The sequence below is a fragment of the Bos taurus genome, chromosome 1 (assembly GCF_002263795.3).
Source record: "Bos taurus isolate L1 Dominette 01449 registration number 42190680 breed Hereford chromosome 1, ARS-UCD2.0, whole genome shotgun sequence".
NCBI classification, from domain to species: Eukaryota; Metazoa; Chordata; class Mammalia; order Artiodactyla; family Bovidae; genus Bos; species Bos taurus.
Window position 1 is genome coordinate 127,411,923 of NC_037328.1, and position 21,630 is coordinate 127,433,552.

The window sequence follows — 21,630 nt, forward strand, 5'->3', positions numbered from 1 at the left end:
CCACAGTCATCAAGACAGTATGGTACTGGCACAAAGACAGAAATATAGATCAATGGAACAAAACAGAAAGCCCAGAGATAAATCCAAGCACCTGTGGACACCTTATCTTTTTACAAAAGAGGCAAGAATATACAATGGATTAAAGACAATCTCTTTAACAAGTGGTGCTGGGAAAACTGGTCAACCACTTGTAAAAGAATGAAACTAGAACAATTTCTAACACCATACACAAAAATAAACTCAAAATGGATTAAAGATCTAAACATAAGACCAGAAACTATAAAACTCCTAGAGGAGAACATAGGCAAAACACTCTCCGACATAAATCACAGCAGGATCCTCTATGACCCTCCCAGAATATTGGAAATAAATGCAAAAATAAACAAATGGGACCTAATTAAAATTAAAAGCTTCTGCACAACAAAGGAAACTATAAGCAAGGTGAAAAGACAGCCTTCAGAAAATGGGAGAAAATAATAGCAAATGAAGCAACTGACAAACAACTAATCTCAAAAATATACAAGCAACTCCTGCAACTCAATTCCAGAAAAATAAACAACCCAATTGAAAAATGGGCCAAAGAACTAAATAGACATTTCTCCAAAGAAGACATACAGATGGCTAACAAACACATGAAAAGATGCTCAACATCACTCATTATCAGAGAAATGCAAATCAAAACCACAATGAGGTACCATTTCACGCCAGTCAGAATGGCTGCGATCCAAAAGTCTGCAAGCAATAAATGCTGGAGAGGGTGTGAAGAAAAGGGAACCCTCTTACACTGTTGGTGGGAATGCAAACTAGTACAGCCACCATGGAGAACAGTGTGGAGATTCCTTAAAAAACTGGAAATAGAACTGCCTTATGACCCAACAATCCCACTGCTGGGCATACACACCAAGGAAACCAGAACTGAAAGAGACACGTGTACCCCAATGTTCATTGCAGCACTGTTTATAATAGCCAGGACATGGAAGCAACCTAGATGTTCATCAGCAGATGAATGGATAAGAAAGCTGTGGTACATATACACAATGGAGTATTAAGTATTACTCAGCCATTAAAAAGAATATATTTGAGTCAGTTCTAATGAGGTGGATGAAACTGGAGCCTATTATACAGAGTGAAGTAAGCCAGAAAGAAAAACACCAATACAGTATACTAACGCATATATATGGAATTTAGAAAGATGGTAACGATAACGCTGTACGCAAGACAGCAAAAGAGACACAGATGTATAGAACAGTCTTTTGGACTCTGTGGGAGAGGGAGAGGGTGGGATGATTTGGGAGAACGGCATTGAAACATGTATAATATCATGTATGAAACGAACCGCCAGTCCAAGTTCGATGCATGATACTGGTTGCTTGGGGCTGGTGCACTGGGACGACCCAGAAGGATGGTACAGGGAGGGAGGAGGGAGGGGGGTTCGGGATGCGGAACACGTGTATACCTGTGGTGGATTCATGTTGATGTATGGCAAAACCAATACAATATTGTAAAGTAATTAACCTCCAATTAAAATAAATAAATTTAGATTAAAAAAAAAAAGAATTGATGCTTTTGAACTGTGGTTTGGAGAAGACTCTTGAGAGTCCCTTGGACTGCAAGGAGATCCAACCAGTCCATCCTAAAGGAAATCAGTCCTGAATATTCACTGGAAGGACTGATGTTGAAGCTGAAACTCCAATACTTTGGCCACCTGATGTGAAGAACTGACTCAATGGAAAATACCCTGATGCTGGGAAAGACTGAAGGCAGGAGGAGAAGCGGACAACAGAGAATGAGATGGGTTGGATGGCATCAACAACTTGATGAACATGAGTTTGAGCAAGCTCCAGGAGGTGGTGATGGACAGGGAGGCCTGGTGTGCTGCCGTCCATGGTGTCACAAAGAGTCGGACACAACTGAGCGATTGAATTGAACAGAAATGAAGCTTAACATCAGTAATTATATTAAAAGTAAGTGGTATAAACTCACTAAATAAAAGACAGAAATTGGCAAAACAGATCTTAAAAACTGTGCACAAAAATTGGCTGGATCTGATTGGGAAAAAAGCCAATCTCAAAAGGTTACATATTATAAGAGTCCATTTACATAACATTTTTGAAATGACAAAATTTTAGATATGGAGACAGATCAGATGTTGCATGATTAGGGATGGTGGTAGGGGAAGTGTGGGTGTGACTATAAAGGGCTAGCATAAGGGAGATATTTACAGTGATAGAATCATTTCGTATCTTGATTGTGGTGGTGGTTATACAAATCTACACACGATAAAATGATAAAATGTATACTCTGCAATGTCAATTTTCTGGTTTTTATATTGTATTTATAGTTATGTAAGATGTAACCACGGAGGGAAACTAAGTGAAGGGTACCAAGGACCTCTCTGTACTTTGTAATTTCCTGTAAATCTATGATTTATTTCAAAACTAAAAAAAAAAAAAAAAAATCAAACTGCCAGAGTTTAAAACCAGACTCCACTGTTCCTATATGAACTTGGACTTATTTAACCAATCTGTGCATTGTTTCATCACCTGAAAAACAAGGACAACAGTATCTACTAATAAGTTATGACATGAAATAAAAAATACCTAAAAAAAGGATGCACTGCTGATATATAATGTGGATATATCTTAAAAGCAGTATACTAAGTAAAAGACACAAGAGATTATATATTATATAAACCTGTTCATATGACTTTCTGTAAAAGGCGAAAACTACAGGGAGAGAAACCAGATCATGGATGCTTGAAAGTGAAAGTCACTCAGTCGTGTCTGACTCTTTGCAACCCCATGGACTATACAGTCCATGGAATCCTCCAGACCAGAATACCCATTGGAGTGGGTAGCCTTTTCCTTCTCCAGGGGATCTTCCCAACCCAGGGATAGAACCCAAGTCTCCCACATTGCAGGTAGATTCTTTACCAACTGAGCTATCAGGGAAGCCCCTATGGTTGCCTAGAGTTGGATATAAGGAGAGGGGAATTTAACACATCTCTGAGTAATGCCTTTTGGTATAGTTTTGACTTCTGAAGTCATCCAGATATTCTACATATTCAAAAAATAAAAGTAAACCAACAAGGATGGGGAAAAACAACATTAAACTAAATACAAACAAACCAAATCAATCCACTTAACTGTGTTTCACATGTACAACATAACCAAACTGAACAGAGTCAAGAGAATAGTGGAAGGCGGACTAATCCAAATACCTTCACTATACGCTCTCAGTCTAGAAGAAAAACTATAAACAAATCTTAACTGTTTTCAGTAGGCAAATCCAAATTGAGGAATATCTAAAAAAAATAACTGGCCTGTATCTTCAAAAATTTCAATACCATGAAAGACAAAAAAGCTAAAGACTGCTTACTACAGGTTAAGGAGATGAGAGACATTACAATTAAATGTAACACATGATCTTGGACTGTGTACTTTTTTGGAGAAAAAAAGATGTCTAAAGGACATTATTGGAACAGTTGACAGAAGTAAAATGTAGTAACTGTAAAGCACTGAAATATAAAAGCTATAGATAAAACTTTTATTGTAACAATGTTACACTTCCTAAATTCAAAAACTGAAATAGAGTACATTTAAATATTATATTTATAATATTTATAATACTGTCATTATTCTTAGAAAACGCACACTGATATATTAAGGATTATGGTATGTGCAACCTTCTTTAAAAGAGTTCAGAAGAAATTAACTAAGTAAGTAATACATATAGTATTTTATGTGTGTGTAGACATATATAAGTACATAATATAAATATATATTTATACAGAAAGAGAATACATCAAAGGAGCTGGGTTTTTTTTTTTTTTTTTTTTAGGAGAATATAGTCTGGAGCAGCAGTATAGTATATGTGTGGCTCAGTCATGTCTGACTCTCCATGGACTGTAGCCCACCAGCCTCCTCTGTCCATGGGATTTTCCAGGCAAGAAGACTGGAGTGGGTTGCCATTTCCTCCTCCAGGGGATCTTCCTGACCCAGAGATGGAACGCAAGTCTCTTGCATGTCCTGCACTGGCAGGTGGATTCTTTACCACTGTGCCACCTAGGAAGCCCATTAGGAGCAGCAGTAGAAGAGTACTATTGACCCTACTCCCTGGCCCCTAGAATACATAGCCTCAGACTGAGAAGGCAAGAGGAATCAGAGATCAAATTGCCAACATCTGCTGGATCACTGAAAAGGCAAGAGAGTTCCAGAAAAACATCTACTTCTGCTTTACTGACCATACCAAAGCCTTTGACTGTATGGATCACAACTGTGGAAAATTCTGAAAGAGATGGGAATACCAGACCACCTGACCTGCCTCTTGAGAAACCTATATGCAGGTCAAGAAACAACAGTTAGAACTGCACATGGAACAACAGACTGGTTCCAAAGTGGGAAAGGAGTCTGTCAAGGCTGTATACTGTCACCCTGTTTATTTAACTTATATGCAGAGTACATCAGGCGAAATGCTGTGCTGAATGAAGCACAAGCTGGAATGAAGACTGCCGGGAGAAATATCAATAACCTCAGATACGCAGATGACACCACCCTTATGGCAGAAAGTGAAGAAGAACTAAAGAGGCTCTTGATGAAAGTGAAAGAGGAAAGTGAAAAAGTTGGCTTAAAGCTCAACATTCGGAAAACTAAGATCATGGCATCCAGTCCCATCACTTCAAGGCAAATAGATGGGGGCACAATGGAAACAGTGACAGACTTTATATTGGGGGGGGCTCCAAAATCACTGCAGATGGTGACTACAGCCATGAAATTAAAAGATGCTTGCTCCTTGGAAGAAAAGCTATGACCAACCTAGACAGCATATTAAAAAGCAGAGACATTACCTTGCCAACAAAGGTCCATCTAGTCAAAGCTATGGTTTTTCCAGTAGTCATGTATGGATGTGAGAGTTGGACTACAAAGAAAGCTGAGCGCCGAAGAATTGATGATTTTGAACTGTGGTGTTGGAGAAGACTCTTGAGAGTTCCTTGGACTGCAAGGAGATCAAACCAGTCCATCCTGAAGGAAATCAGTTCTGAATATTCATTGGAAGGACTGATGCTGAAGCTGAAACGCCAATACTTTGGCCACCTGATGCAAAGAACTGACTAATTGGATAAGACCCTGATGCTAGGAAAGATTGAAGGTGAGAGGAGAAGGGGATCACAGAGGATGAGATGGTTGGATGGCATCACCAACTCGATGGACATGAGTCTGAGTAAGCTTGGGGAATTGGTGATGGACAGGGAAGCCTGGCATGCTGCAATCCATGGGGTCGCAAAGAGTTAGGCACATCTGAGCAACTGAACTAAGAAGGCAGCAGAGGGAACAGTAAGTACTTCAGGCGATATTCATTATTTATCAGTTAAGACATAGAGAAAACATTCAGAAGTCAGGGATATTCAGTTGTTCATTGACAGCCCAGAGGAAGGGTTTTGGACAGAGGGAAAAGGCTGAAACAGATTTACTGAACAGTTAGAAGATTAGAGTCTGGGTGATAAAAATGAGTTAAGAGCAAAAGTGTAAAAAAGGAATTCAAAGCAGGTAAGAATCAACACTGGTAATCTCAAGGTACGCATTCAGTTTTAGCCCTAAGGGTCCCTAATGCCCTGCTGGGTTTTATCTATTGGAGTTTCTAGAGGCCATCTACTAGGAAGCTTTTCCAACTCCTTCCTGTTAGGTGGCTATACATACATGTTTATCTGTGATCCTATGAAAACCCCCTACCTCTATCATTTAACACACATTAAATAAATTATTGGTTGAATGAATTAATGACTCATATATAAACTGAGTAGACTAGATGTGAGAAAATAAACTGGAAAACGAATTAATATAGGAATAGCATAGCAGAGTTCATTTCTTAAAAAAAACTTTTGAAGTATTTAAAATAAGGAGTTGTCTTAAGAGTCAAAGAATACAAAATGGAGAATTATTTCTAGTTGATTTTGGCAAAAGAAACATGCTTACTGTACAACAAGCTGCTGGCACACAGTTCCATTTTCTGTTATCAGTTCATTCAGTTTTAATTCAAGGTGAACTTTACCCTATAAAGACAAAAAAAAAAAATCACAAACTGAGAAGTCTACTTTACTGACAAAATATTAAGTAAAGGTATACTCTTTTTTTTAACTTCTTATTTTGTATTGGGGTATAGCAGATAAACAGTGCTGTGGTAGTTTCTGGTGAACAGCAAAAGGACTCAGCCATACACATACATGTCTCCATTCTCCCCTAAATTCTCCCCCATCCAGGCTGGCACATAACACTGAACAGAGTTCCATGTGCTATAAAGGTATGTTCTTTTTCAAATGGCAGTCATAATATTTAGTTATCCACTAACCAAATTTTAGTGATCCTTAGCACATGGCTTTGTCTACATCAAGTATGTGTTAAATGACTTATAACCAACAATGCAGATCAAAATCTGAGAGATAAGCAGTCAAATGCTTATATCGAACATGGTATTCAAATCTAAGAATTCTATGCCCTATTCAACAAATATTTATTTATCTCAATTACCATGAATTAGAAAGATAACACACATTTTAGGCAAGTTTGAATTTAACAAATTCAAGACACAGAATGCTTTTTCCAGAAAAGACAAGTATAAAGATAGTATCATACAAGGCTAAACAATAAAAGTAACTTAAAACTGGTAAGATTCAATTTGTCACACTTACTTTTCTCAAATAATTAAGATTTATGGAATATTTACTATATTTTAGGAGACACTGTAGGAGCGGGTAGGAATCTACATAAGTATAAAATAAAGTCATTGGGAATTCCCTGGTAGGCCAGTGGTTAAGACTCTATGCTTTCTCTGCTCAGGGCCCAGGTTCAATCCCTGGTCAGGGAACTAAGATCCCAAAGCCATGCGGTGAGGGGAAAAAAAAAAAAACAGGTAAAGTCACTGCTTATAAGAACTTACAATCTAGTTGGATAGACAATAAACAGGTGAAGAACACTGATGAAAACATAGGATGCTGAGAACGAAAATAAAGGGCTACTTTCTTAAAAAGCCATTAATAAATGGACTTTTAAAAAATTTAGTAGTAAAAATTTAAAGCAAACTATCAACTTCTCAAGAAACAAAGGCTTAGGAACAATATAATCCAGAACTTGATTATTTCTACCCTGCCACCAGTAATGAGCAACTCTAAACTGGTTATGAGCAATTCAGAGCTGGTTAAGAGCTGGTGCTAGATTACCTCCACCCAGCTGACATGACAAACTGTCACGCTGCCAAGTGAAGATTTCAAGGGTGTGATATCTAGACACTAATGACGTAAGTAATTTCATCAGAGGATGGAAAGTTTATTATCTAGTTACTATTCTTCTTTGAAACAAGCCTTTAGACATACGCAGAAATCTAACCTGAATCAGCCTATTTTTAATAAGCATATTTTATATAAGAGAGATCCTGAGGTTCACTGACTATAAAGCTCCAGGGATTGAGTAATAAGCACAACATATTGTGTTATATGTTGATGTATCTCAACATAAAAGTCTGCATAAGAAAGTTAAGCTCTAAAAAACAAAGGCATCAGTTGCCATAAAATTAGCAGTTAGGTGGCTGCTGCTACTGCTGCTAAGTAGCTTCAGTCGTGTCTGACTCTGTGCGAACCCACAGACGGCAGCCACCAGGCTCCCCCGTCCCTGGGATTCTCCAGGCAAGAACACCAGAGTGGGTTGCCATTTCCTTCTCCAATGCGTGAAAGTGAAAGGTGAAAGTGAAGTCGCTCAGTCATGTCCGACTCTTAGCGACCCCGTGGACTGCAGTTAGGTGGAATTGGAACTAGATCTAGCAAACCTTCCACTAAAAACCTAGATACAAATTATTTATAAAATCATATGTGATTTATAAAACAGGTCTTTCATTCACCAGGCATTTAATATTCACAATCCCTACTATTCAAGAGTGATCTCGAGAAGGTCCATGATATGCAGTAATTTATGACTCAACTAAAATTCTGAATCCTATTTGCTGTCACACCAGCATCTGTGTCGCTTGACTCACGAGTGAGCCTAGCCAACTGCATCAACATTTACGTCTCAAAGCAGTTGTACCATTTTAACATGTATGTATTTTATGGTAGAAACTGTATACTAGCAAGGCACTCCCAAATGCTTCTCAGAAAATGTCTAGGATCTACTCTATTTTGAAAACAATAAAAACTATTAATAAAGAGTAGAAAAACAGTATAATAATTTCACTGACAGAAAAATGTATCATGCACTGTATCAAATGTATTGAACACTGTATCAAGTCAAGACTAGAAATAAAAAAGATATTTAACGGGGTTCTAACATGAATCACTGCCATTGAGTCAGAGCCTACCTAACATGTTCATTACTTCCACTGGCTGTTAAACAGAACATTCTTTTGGTATTAGTCAACAATAACATAATTACGTATTAACCTGGTCAAAAAAAGAGTGGAGAACAAGCATACACAAGATACATACTACTAGGGTGGAACACTGAAATTAAAAAGCATTATGAACTGAATTAAGGAAACGAATTTCTAAACTGTAAGGTACTACCCTCATTATATACTTTAACATGGAAATACACACATATATATATGATACTTAGTAAAAGAAACAAATCACAAAATAGGGTATATAACTCAGAGTTAATTTGTAAAAATAAAACATACTACATGTATTGTTATATAAAATTACTATAAAGCTCCCTACCAAAACATTGATCAAACTTTGGTTGGTAGGATTTCAAGTTTTTTCTTTTCTGTTCATCTAGATTTTTAAAGTTTCTACTACCAAGGTGTTTGCTTTCTAGTAAAAAAAAAAAAAAAAATGAACAAAAAGTTTAAAAAATTATTTGAAGGTCCTTTTCAGTGTTAGAAACCCATATTTGAAAACACTTACGAAAAATCTGGTATTCCCTACTATATTCACCTGCAAGTTCAGTTTTATTTACATCTGTCACCATTTTATAAATCTGGAGAGTATTAAAACAAGTTTATTTGGGGCTGAGAGGGGGGAGGTTTCAGTAGAACATTATGAGTTCAGCAAAACAGTTCCTAGTTTCCTTTGAAGCCAGGGACAGTGGCTAAGGTTAGCCAAAAGATACAGTTTTGGCCAATGAGGTATAAACAGAAGCTGCCGGTAGAGCAACCAAAGAAGCTGCTGAAAGGCACTCTCGAACTTCAGCAGTGGCCTGAAAGGCTAAAAAGCTTACTCAAAACTTTCTATAATCTCATGCTGGAAATGATAAAAGTGGGAGCCCAGGGCCCAACAAGATAGCGAAGCCCTTGTAAACACCCAGGCTTTCTGTTGGCATCTTTGAAGGCCTATGCTTGAGTAGGAAAGGTGAACTGTTAACATAGATCAGCCTTACGATGAGTGAAATCTAGCCTGGAATCAGCCAAATCCCTAACTGGATTAAAGAGATCAGCCTCTAGCCTAACCACACGCCAAAAGTAAATTTTTCTGGAGGGAGGAAAAAATATCCAGAGCTTCAAGTTATCTCTAAAATATTTCATATTTCAATATCCAGCATTCCATCAAAAATTATGAAACATGCCATTAGACCAAACACCAACCCCCCTCCACGAAACCCCAAAAATCAAAACCTGACAAAGAGGATCAGATTCATGACAGACACAGACAATGGATTTAACTGACAGAGTTTGGTTTTGGGTTTTTTTGAGATAGAAAATGAAATGAAAAGCTGAGCAAATACCTGGAAATGCTAAAATATTGTCAAATGAAAAATTTAGAATTAAGCAATAAAATGACCAAAATGAACATGTATTTAACCACAGATTAGCCATAGCTGAAAAGAGGACTGGTGAAATAGATGATAGATTAGTCAGAGAGGAAGAGCGCATAAGAGACATATGAGACATAGTAAAATGGTCTATTATTCATGTAACTGAAGTCCCAGAAGAAAAGACAAAGAACAAACAAGGGGGAAAAATGGAAAGAGATAATTGCCTGGAATTTTCCTAAACTGAAGACAGACATCAAGGCACAGTAACCAAGAGCCCCTAGGAACACCCAAGTAGGATAAATATAAAGAAAACCACACGTAGGCAGGGCATAGTAAAACTGATGAAAACAGAAGATAAAGAATCCTAAGGCGACTAAAAAAACAAGGACGGTACTCACAAAGAAATAACTGTAAGATGCTGACAAGAAACTATATCTGGTGATAAATGTGCAGTGTGATTCGATCCACCATAGCTTTCTTATTATCCATCCTCATTAGGAAGGTTCAATAACAAAATAATATATCCTTTATATGTGAGGAAATAATAGAAGATCAAATATCTGATCATCTTCTATATTCTCATTTAAAAAACAAATCAAATTCTTAGAGGGCATTATTCTATATATATTTCAGAGCACCAATCATGGTAGGTTAATATAAGCAACTATATCACATTAATATGTATAAGCAGCATACTTGAAGCTTATATTACTCTGGTACTATCTGAGGGTTTATATTCTAACTTTATTTCAGCTAGTATTATAAAAATTTCACATAGAAAAATCTGGGATTATTTTAATTTTATAGTACATATATTCTCATACCATATAGTAGATATTACGTGAATTTTTGCATACAGTTTGGGAAAGTCAAATGAATACAGATATTTGGGCAAAACACAATACATACACTTAAAAACTGCATGAGTCTAAACTTTTTTTAGTTTTCAATCACAAAAACACTAAATTTTAACAATAATCTCACAGAACTCAGTAATTTTCAACTGATGAAAAATTTTCTTCATCTGAAGGAAACTTCTAGATTTCTGATCAATGTTCTTTTATATAATAATTAATTCTATAAATCATTTTGGACACAGCTGCCTAGCTGATGTAAAAATAAAGGCTGTACTTAATTATCTTCTATTTACAGATGGATTTGTTTTCTCTTTAAAAATTATTTATTATGATCTAGAATGACTCATTCCTTTATTAGTCCATGTTTATAAATTTACAATATCTACAGATGCAGTTTTTAAAATACCTACATACTCATTATGTCTTAACTGGACATGTTTAAAGAAATCCTAAAGTATGCATTATTTGCTATAATCACTGTACTTTTTAGTTTTTATTTATTTTTAAAAATGTTTTCTATAAATTTATAACAAAAAACATACACATAGTTGCATATAAGAATACATTGTTACTGTATTTTTTTTAATGCTTGTTTTAAATAGATAGGGCAGAAGCCATATTACCACCCCCGCACACACGAAAAAAAACCTACAAAACAATCAATAACTTATGGCATGATCCAGAAATTCAAGATAAGCTTGTTGGTAAAGACTTATTAACTAAGCAATTACAGCAAAAGGATGTGACTGACACTGCATCTGGATTTACTGCTTGTACAAGTTGTGTTGAGACAAACACCCTTAATTAATGAGAACTTCTCCATATGAGCGATTTAGTTTAATCAGTCATATCAATATAAAAGCATACTTTTTAAATCATAGCACTTGAAAAATAAAGAAAGGAAAAATACTTAAGGAGTTTGTGGTGAACTCCAGGACCAAACAGCTTTAAAAGCATGGCTGCAGATCACCTTAGCCAAAAGAGAATTTATAGGAAGGGGTACCAACACAACTCATTAACTTTGTTTAGGTGGCAAAGAATACAGAGAAAGGACACCAAATGAAGTACGATGATAACCAGAACCAGAAATTAAGGAAGAACATGCTTCATAAAACAGGGAGCAGTCAACAATACCAAAAGCTGCTGAAAGACCATGTAAGAGGAGGACTGAAAAATGACCACCAGACTCAGTAACACAGTAACATTAGTGAGAGCTGTCCATGCATTCCCTCCAACCCATTGTGGGGTCTGAAGGCAGGTTAGAGAAGGTTGAGAAAAGAATAGTTCAAGCCACAGAGGAATGCTGCAAAACAAAACAAACAAACAAAAAAAAGTATAGAAAAATGCACTCATGAAATATTATTTATCTTGAATGTTTGAAAAGAAAACTGAAAAAAATTAACATTAACAGCAATTAATAAAGCATCTGGGAAATAATTCAAGGTAAGGGGTTAAGTGTTCTTAGCAATTTTTGAATTGTTTTGATAAAAAATCTATCTTACTACTAAGGGAGCTTCTTATTTGAGGGCTAAATTATGTTTCTGCATGTTCCCTAGAACTTTAGCACTGAAAGGAATCCTATCTACTGAAGAATGAGTGAAGTTCTCATGCACAGTTGAAAATCTTTAGGCAACAATAACTTAGCAACTCTTTTGGGTACAAATGCCAATTGGAGCTAGGAAATCAAGTATCTCCCCTGGAGCAGGTAAATCATTTCCTCAACCCTAATCCCTTTCCTTATGGGACAAGCCCAAAACTTTACTCCCCAATCATATCAAATTAGACTGCAGTGGGCTAACCCAAGTCTGCCAAATTTTCCCTCTAAACTGTGGCAGAGAACTGAGTCAGACCTTAGAGGTCTTAGGGTGAGTGGTCCTTTAGGGGTCTAAAGGCCTGACTACGGCCCTTAGCATGACAGGGACATATGGTCAAACAGGCTTAAAGACTGATTTGGCATTTTTTTAGCTGTCAATAAGAAATTAGAGTGGGTTTATGGAGAGAAGCAGAAGGGGGAGACATGTAGTCTCATCAGACATATAAAAGGAATACAATGGAATCTCATCATTAAACAATTTTTTTCTCTTTCCTCTTCATTTTACAAAGTGAATAGTTATTAAAACTAGAGGGGAAACAGAAAACATTAACTATTCACTTTACAAAATAAAAGGGAAAGAAAAAAAACACTATTTAAATAATAAGCACTTATACTCAATGAGCACAATAAACACATGATATAGGGAGAAATGCATCAGTGAGTTTCATTCCTATGTCCCTTCTGCAGTACCTACTGCTGTACTGAGAGAAACTCTATGCAGCATATATTTTTTATCTGCCATGGCACCAAATGCAGGCCAGCTATTTTATGCAGTGGTCAACCAAAAACAAATAAACCACCCAATATTTTAGTGTACTTTATGAGAAATTAAAAACAATATTTTAGTGTACTTTATGAGAAACCTCAAAAACAATTTTGACTATGTGAACTGTATCTGGTCTGTTATAGTAAAACCTGCAGCTCCTTTATAACTGCCTGACAACTTTCTAGCTCTCATTGGTCATATTAAAGTTCCTATAATCATACTCCAAGGAGCTCCCTAGGAACTTTCTAACATCCTTCCCTTTTTTCTTTGAGCTAATTTGGTACACTTCAGTGCCTTATACTCAGATTTTCCTAAGTGATTCTCCTAATAATCTGTTGGAGTCTTTTTCTGACCAACAGTACAGAAAAGTGACAGGCAGTAAAACCATATGGTTAGGAATTTAAGAATCAGATAAGCTCTTTATAGGAATCATGGCTCCACCACTTAATAGTTTTGTAACTTTGCAGACATCATTTAACCTCTATGAATCCATTTTCTACATCTATAAAATGGACATAATGCTACCTACAACTCACAATGCTAATCTGAAGATTAAGTTAAATAATATGTTAAATAATATAATTATTTAACTTATATTAAGTCAAATATTTTATTATATTATTTATATTATATAATATATTATTTATATTATATAATATATATTATATTATATTGTATATTAAATTATATTATTAAGTTAAATATATTATTAAATAATATAAGTCCTTAGTACTGTGCACGGTATATGCTGTTCTAATTACTAATGGTAATTATTAGCTTAAATTCCTGCTGAATTCAACCTGTTTCATCGCTTTCTCCTAAGGCTCCACAATTGCTCTTATTTCCATGACATTTTTATGAAATTTTATAAAACTTATGCAAGAAACAAATTTATTAACAAAATAGAATTTGTATGAATCAAGCTGCTTTTCTATCTTTCTCAGACTCACAAGGTTAATTTAATATTCCGAGATCCATTTGGGGGCCAAACAATATTTCCAATGTACACATTAATGTGATCAGTGTTATGCATCCCTCCCAACCACTGAAATACTCTTCCTTCTAAAATTTATTTTAAATAGTGAGCGGATCTTACAAAGTAACTATCATTTAAGACAAAAGAACTGTAAAGGTTAATAACTCAAGGTCATGAAAATTATTCATAGCAAATAAAACATATATAACAATATCTAACAGTTAAATGCTATTTTCAGATTTTCATGTTTTGGACATACCATTAAATATACACCATCAAATAAAAAGTCTGTTTCCCAGTACTGATCTCTAATACTACCTCCAATAAATTATATAAACAGTATTCTACAGAAATAACTAACTTTGGAGAGCCGGGTCCCTTAAATCCTTTAACAAATCACATTAGTCATAAGAAAAACACTGGACTTTAATAAACTACATTTTAAAATAATCCTCAAACTTCCTTTTAGACCAATTATCAAAGTCTTTTCCATATCTTTTTTTGTTACAACTATTAAAGAGAAAAATAAGCACTTCAAAACTTTCGGTCTGCCTTCTGGTAAAGGCATATCAGGGAAATGAACACCTGACTGACTAGCGGTAAACAGACATTTTACATTTGTATAGCTATTAACAGCTTCTGAAATACTCTTAAAGGTATTTCACTTAATTCTCATAGTCATTTGAGTCAACATGGTAACTTTCATTCCCATTTTACAGAAATAAAATTCAAGGTCAGTAAAATAACCACATATGAAAATTAGGACCTACATTTTTACACTTCAAGTTTAAAACCCTTTCCATATCATCACATTGCCTCTCACCTGGATCATTTACCAAATTGTATAACTGGGATAAGAATAAAAGCTATTGTCAGATGTAAAGAAAAGAACATTAAAATGGGATAGAGTGAGGAAAGGAGAAGTTTCAATTATACTTTATACTTAAGAAGGGGTTTTAGCAAACAAATAATTTTTTGAGAATTTAATCAAACAGAATGCTTGAGAGGTTTTGAGGAAACAGAGACACGGGCACTTTATTTGCAAACATCTGTGGGTGTGCGTGCAGTACTTTTTTCTTGCCTTAAACTTCAGTTTGAGTCATAGTGGTAAATTATAACTTCTTTTAAGAGAGGAAGAATTCTGCTTGCAGTTATGCCCTTGGGAAACAATTTCACAATCCTTACCATATTTTATAAATAAACAGGGTTACCAGAAAAAAGAAAAAGGATTCCCTTTAGATAGAAATAACAATTTCGAAGAGCAGCTCACACTTTTCAGAAACAAATACAAAGTTAAGCTACACAGCCAAACATATTTCTTTACTCACACACAGAATCTTTAAGATCTCTCATTTTGGCAAGAGGAAAGACCTCTTATTTAAAGCTAGAGCTTTGAAATGAGTAATGATATCCTTTCAAATAAAAAGAAAGGTGAACAACAGGAAACACGGTGGGTATGAAGGCTCTCCATGGTGGGCTTAGGCATGGTTTGAATGAATAACACTGGCCCAAATCTAGTTTATTCCACAGTAAAGAGAGCATCTGGAAAAGGAAACGGCAATCCACTCCAGTGTTCTTGCCTGGAGAATCCCAGGGACAGGGGAGCCTGGTGGGCTTCTGTCTATGGGGTCACACAGAGTCGGACATGACTGTAGTGACTTAGTAGCAGCAAAGAGAACATCGTGATCAGAACAGATGAAATCACACACTTCTAAGGATTCTCCTCTGAGTTAATAAAACATATCTTTTTCGTTAAAACTTCTTCCTTATCTAAAAAAATTACTAATTTGCTACTGTGACTCAAACAAAAGAACTAAGGCAGGGAAACAAATGTCCTCCTAATATAATCCCCCCAAACACATACACATACATAAATTATTCTTGATTTCATGTGGTAAGGCATTTTCTTCCAGTTATATGTCACCCAGAGATGTATAATGCGTGGTCCCAGAATTTAAAATAAGTATGATAAGTTCTCTCTGTATGAACGAGTATAATCAGTTCATTTTTCATTCCTTTTCTTCCATTACTTATTCCTTAATATTTACCTGAACCTCTGAATTGGAATCAACAGGCTGTAGCGAAAACCAAGTTTCTTTGCCACTGTGGTTACACAAGTCTTCTTTTTTGATGGCTACTTTTCCTATAATAAATAAGTAAAACAATGAGGAAACATATTTTCTATAATCATCACCACCATTACATATTTTTTAAAAAAACATTTAAAAATAATTTTTATCTGCTGATATCAAAATCCATTCTTATAAAGCAGTTTCTGTATTTTAAAGAATGAAAAGGTGCCTCATTTTCCTCTACCGCTTGGCTGACCCTTCTCTGTGCCATTTTGAATTAGGGGATTAGACCAAAACTCAGTTGTATTTATATACAATTGCACTTTTTAGTGGAAAAGGCAATGGCACCCCACTCCAGCACTCTTGCCTGGAAAATCCCATGGACGGAGGAGCCTGGTGGGCTGAAGTCCATGGGGTCGTGAAGAGTCGGACACGACTGAGCGACTTCACTTTCACTTTCCTGCACTGGAGAAGGAAATGGCAACCCCCTCCAGTGTTCTTGCCTGGAGAATCCCAGGGACGGTGGGACGGTGGAGCCTGGTGGGCTGCCGTCTATGGGGTCACACAGGGTCGGACAAGACTGAAGCGACTTAGCAGCAGCAGCACTTTTTAGTACTTATTCAGATTCACTGTTTTACCCAGAGTACACTCAGTATAAAAAGCAATGTACAATGATTGTCCAATGACAGCGCAAACTAATCCTCCCAATTCTTTAACACTGTGAATAGACTATGTGTTTTGTCTAAACAGACATATCTGCACTTAATAAGAGTTTATAAGCTCCAATTAAGAGAACAGAAAATAACAATATCATATGGTCATTAATAATTTTGAAAACTGACTTGAAATTATGAGATTAAAATAATTTTACTGAAAATTTGGTTTTATCAAAACACTGTAAACACTGCTTATGTTGCTTCAATGCATTAAAAAAAAAAAATCAAAGCAGTTCCCTAAAGAGTTTCTATGTCTCAGAAACAGACACAGAGCAATGAACAAAGTAGTATGAGAGGAAGAAACAGAAATGTTCTTATTATAATGAAGTATTTGCCATGTTGGTTACAAAGCATTTCCTTCCTCAATTCAAGTTTTAAGAAGTAGATAGTTTTGCATATGACTGACAATTTATTCCAACATTCAACACAAAAACGTCAACAAAGGATATACGTTAAAGTAAAAAATAGCTCACTTTCTTTGATTTTACCAAATAAAAATTTTCATTTTAAGTGCCCAAATTATACTTCATATCCTTTCACTTTATGACCTAGCTTGGTCTTTCAGTTCAACATTTGAAAACTTACAGAAAACAGTAAAAAAAAAAAAGTTTTCTGTCAAGATATATCAATTTTAGTGTATCAAGTGAAAAGAAAAGACATAACAAGAAAGCAAACACAGAAAAACTGTCTTTAAAATTTTATTCTGGAATTAGATTAGTAGTAATGGTTGCACAACTCTATGAATATACTTAAAACCACGGAACTGCATGCTTTAAAAGGGTAAATTCTATGGCATGTATATAGCACATCAATAAAGCTATTAATTAAAAAGTAATCATATAGACCCTATTGGACAATTTCTGGGATTTTTAGTTTTATACATAATTTATGAATATGTATGTAAGTGTACATATGCATGCATGTACAATACATCCAAACATCACTAAAGCAAGCCCTCAACTTAAAAAAAGGCTTTTTAGGGGGTTCCCTGGTGGCTCAGCAGTAAAGAATCCATCTGCAATGCAGGAGCCGCAGGAAGACACAGGTTTGATCCCTAGGTTGGGAAGAATCCCTGGAGGAGGGCACGGCAACCCACGCCCATTAAAAAAAAAAAAAAGTTTTTTGGGAAATGTACTGGTTTGATGGATTCATTTACTCATTCAACAAATAATCACAATGACACTATATTTTAAATGGTAAGCTGATTTTCAGAATTCTTCAACTAAAGGCTGCTGCTGCTGCTGCTGCTGCTAAGTCGCTTCAGTTGTGTCTGACTCTGTGCAACGCCATAGATGGCAGCCCACCAGGCTCCCCTGCCCCTGGGATTCTCCAGGCAAGAACACTGGAGTGGGCTGCCATTTCCTTCTCCAACGCATGAAAGTGAAAAGTGAAAAGTGAAGTCGCTCAGTCGTGTCCGACTCTTTACAATCCCATGGACTGCAGCCCACCAGGCTCCTCTGTCCATGGGATTTTCTAGGCAAGAGTATTACTTAACCAATAATGCTTCTAAAAACTAGAGTAGAAATCTAAGAAATACCTGTTCTATTCATGACTCACAACACAGATCACTGGAAACACATCTTTGTTACAAGTGCCTAACCAAAAGTTAGTTCAAAGGTTAAAAAAAAAAAAAGCCCAGAAAGAGAGGACCCTCTTCTCTTACTTCATGTCTCATGTGTCCATGGTACCCACTGTCATAAAAGAATTGAATGGCTCATATCCCCTGGGAGAAAAACCCTTTTCTGACTAGCTGTATAAATAAGCCATTTGTTTTTTAAGTTGAGAAAAACCTGCAATTTTATTGCCAGCTCTTACTCTTATCAAGTTCCTTTTAAGACATCAATTTGTAAAATGTGAAGATTTGGTTGCAAGAGACTAGTCAGTCCAAAGAAGCAGGGAAGAGCACAGGATCTCAAGAAGTCAAAGAAACTGACAAAGCACGACAGAAAAACAAAGAAAAATATTTGAAGTCATTAGGTATTAGGATACCAGCCAACACATTCAGCATTTCATTGGGCAATATAACACTTGAAAAAGAAATGTCATCAGCCTTAGGGAATCAAACAGGATAGAGAGGAGTTATGAAGCGAAGGAGGGAAGGTAAATAAATGAATGAATGAATGAGAAAGGTTGGAGGGTAAAGGAGAAGGGAACTCAGGGAAGGAAGAAAAGAGCAGGGAAGGGAGGAACAAGTTTCTGAAATACAAGTAAGACCCCAAAAATTGTTCCTCATTCTTGTTGTGAGCTATCCTTAAACAGGTTATATGGCAGCTATTAAATACAAAATGTAAGCAGCCTGATTATAGTGGAATGAGCACGGAACTGAAAAGAAAAGCCAAAATTTATTGAATATCTACCAGGGAGTAAACATTCTTACACATTTTGTTTAATCTTCATAACAATCTTGAGGGTAGATGGTGTATTACAGATGAGGAAAGCTGAATGATACTAAAAACCCGCACACGAATGAGTGCTAGAGCCCGATTTCAAAACCAAGGCACTCCTGTTCAGGTTTCTTCCAAGACACTAATTCTCAGCCGACTGTCAATTCTGTTACTTATTAGCTGTGTAATCTTGGGTGATTTAAACTCTATATCTCATTTACCTCCTCTGTAACAACTTTCAGTTCCAATGATCTTAAAAACTTATTCTGTGCATCCTCATGGTCTCCAACAGCATTTTAATGTTTACTATTTTAAACAAAGGTAACTCATTATTTCACTAGCTATGAGATCAGCAACATCAAAAATAAACAAATAACTCCCAATGCTTCACACAAGGTATGTCTGGAAACCATGTTTCTTGACACAACTTTGGGAACTGGGCTCTTTTGAAAATAACTTTTATCCAGTCCTATTCTCTTTCTGACAGCAAATTTATGTCTTTGGCAAACACTGTTTATTTAAGGAAGTATATGGTAAAATCATGTATAAATTATGGAGTAGTCATTTCAACAGTTGCTTAAACTGGGAAATATCTCTTAGGAATAGAACTTTTGATTAAACATTTGCTTGGCTCTAAAACTCAAAAAAATAAAATAAAAATAATTAACCAGTCAACACAGGAACCAAATACAAAACACATTATTTAAAGGTACTATTTCATTTCCCCACTATACTGACAAACTCATACACAGAAAAAGTTTAGACCACATATACACACATTTATATACCAGATGCTGTATCAGTTTCTTAAAATCAGACAAGGAGAGGAAATACAAAAAGAAATGAAGGAACTGTGGACACAGAAACCATCCTTGTTGGTCTCTAAGTAAAAAAATATATAAATATTCTTAGCTTTCCAGTACCACTTCTAGGCAGCATTTTCTTACCATCTGTAAAAACTCTGTTCTACTAGGGCCCCGTTTTTAGATACAACATATTCTTAGAAATTTCATCCTGATACAGATCACCAACTGGCAACATCCTGATGGCCTTGTTCCTACTTGATTACTAGTAGAAATGATGAAACGGTAGATAAATGTAGGGATAAGTGTGACTGCCTATACAAGATGAAAAAGAACCAGAGGACTAAACAGATTCTGGCAGCATCAATAACAGCAACTCAGTCAATGGCAACACTTAGGTACCTTAGTGTACAGGGTTTAGATGATTCCTTTTGGTTTCTGTGGCAGACTGGTATATTAGTAACGGCTTTCAAAAAATCATACTTCCCTGTCTATGCCACTGTGTCGTCTCCTCCAGCACTGACTCTGAGTTTGGCTATGCCACTTACTTTTGCCAATGGATACCAGCAAATGTAAATGCAAGTAGTCTTAATAAACATCTGCAGTAGGACTTGCCCTCAACATTATGTGGAGGGGGAGCACATGGCCAGCACCAGCCATCAGACACATGGATCAGATCACTTAGCCCAGTCAATTTCCCAAGTAACTGCATATTAGTGACTCCAGGGAAGACCAGCAGAAGAACCACCCACTGAGCTTGGCCCAAACTGATGACCTGCAGGACCATGAGCAAATACAGGATTGCTAAATTAAGCCACTAAGTATTAGGGTGATTTGTTATGTCGCAATAGATAACTGATACAGTTCCTATGCAAACAGACACAGAAGTGTAGCCTTAAGCTATTTAAACAGTAGGTTTGACCTAAGAGCTAAGTAAGTGCCAGCAGAAATGACAATTCTAATGTTGAAAAACACATTAGCTGTCTTAAACCCAACCTCATTTTATAGGTGAACAAGGCTATGAAGGTACAGTGACTTGCTTAAGGTCACAAAGCCAGTGAGTGATAGAGTCATAAATGGAATTCAGGTCTCTGATATCCTAGTGAAATTCTCTTACAACATTCTGAATCAAGAGGTAAGAAATACAAGTTAACCAGTCTACCATGGTTCAATTGTTTGAGCCTAGATCCCTCTGAAAACTAAAATAATTAGAAAATATACATTAGAAGGTAAAATGTATATGTTTAATATTACTAGGATCCTTACTGGAAATGGAATTTTTTGTTAACAAAAAGTTTTTCTCTTCTCTTCTCCCTTTTTAAGGGAAGAAGACACTATATCATAGGACAACACATCACACAATAAAAGACTTTCAAAGCCTTACTTTTACAATTTCCTATCTTTTTCTAACATGGTTCCTCGGTTTCAAGTTTTCAATTAATCTATAATCAGTTTTCATCCTAACTGTTCTGGCATATAAAGGTTTCTAATACAAAAAATTATGCCTCATATTAATAACAGTTATCACTTCCAGGAAGGGGACTGGGGGGGGGGAGGTCAGTGACCAAAATTAATTGTCTGTAATATTATAACTAAAAATTTTCTTTTACAAAAAGAAAAATATTCTTTTTTTTTTTTTAAAGGAATAACAACTTATTCAGAAAGGTGGCAAACTGAGAAGATGGCAGACTAGTATCTCAAAATAACATCTAATCAGGGTTT

General features: G+C 35.9%; 1 protein-coding gene across 8 annotated transcripts in view; it reads right to left on the bottom strand.

Annotated features, from left to right (window-relative positions):
- Positions 1–21,630, bottom strand: part of RASA2 (RAS p21 protein activator 2) — a 126,542-nt gene that overhangs the window by 68,983 nt on the left and 35,929 nt on the right. For all 8 annotated transcript variants that reach the window (XM_024990161.2, XM_024990153.1, XM_005201878.5 and 5 more), the window contains 2 exons: positions 15,982–16,076; positions 5,973–6,049 (listed from right to left, as the gene is read on the bottom strand). In XM_024990161.2, the coding sequence (XP_024845929.1) occupies positions 5,973–6,049; positions 15,982–16,076 (172 nt within the window). The remainder of the gene's footprint in view (positions 1–5,972; positions 6,050–15,981; positions 16,077–21,630) is intronic.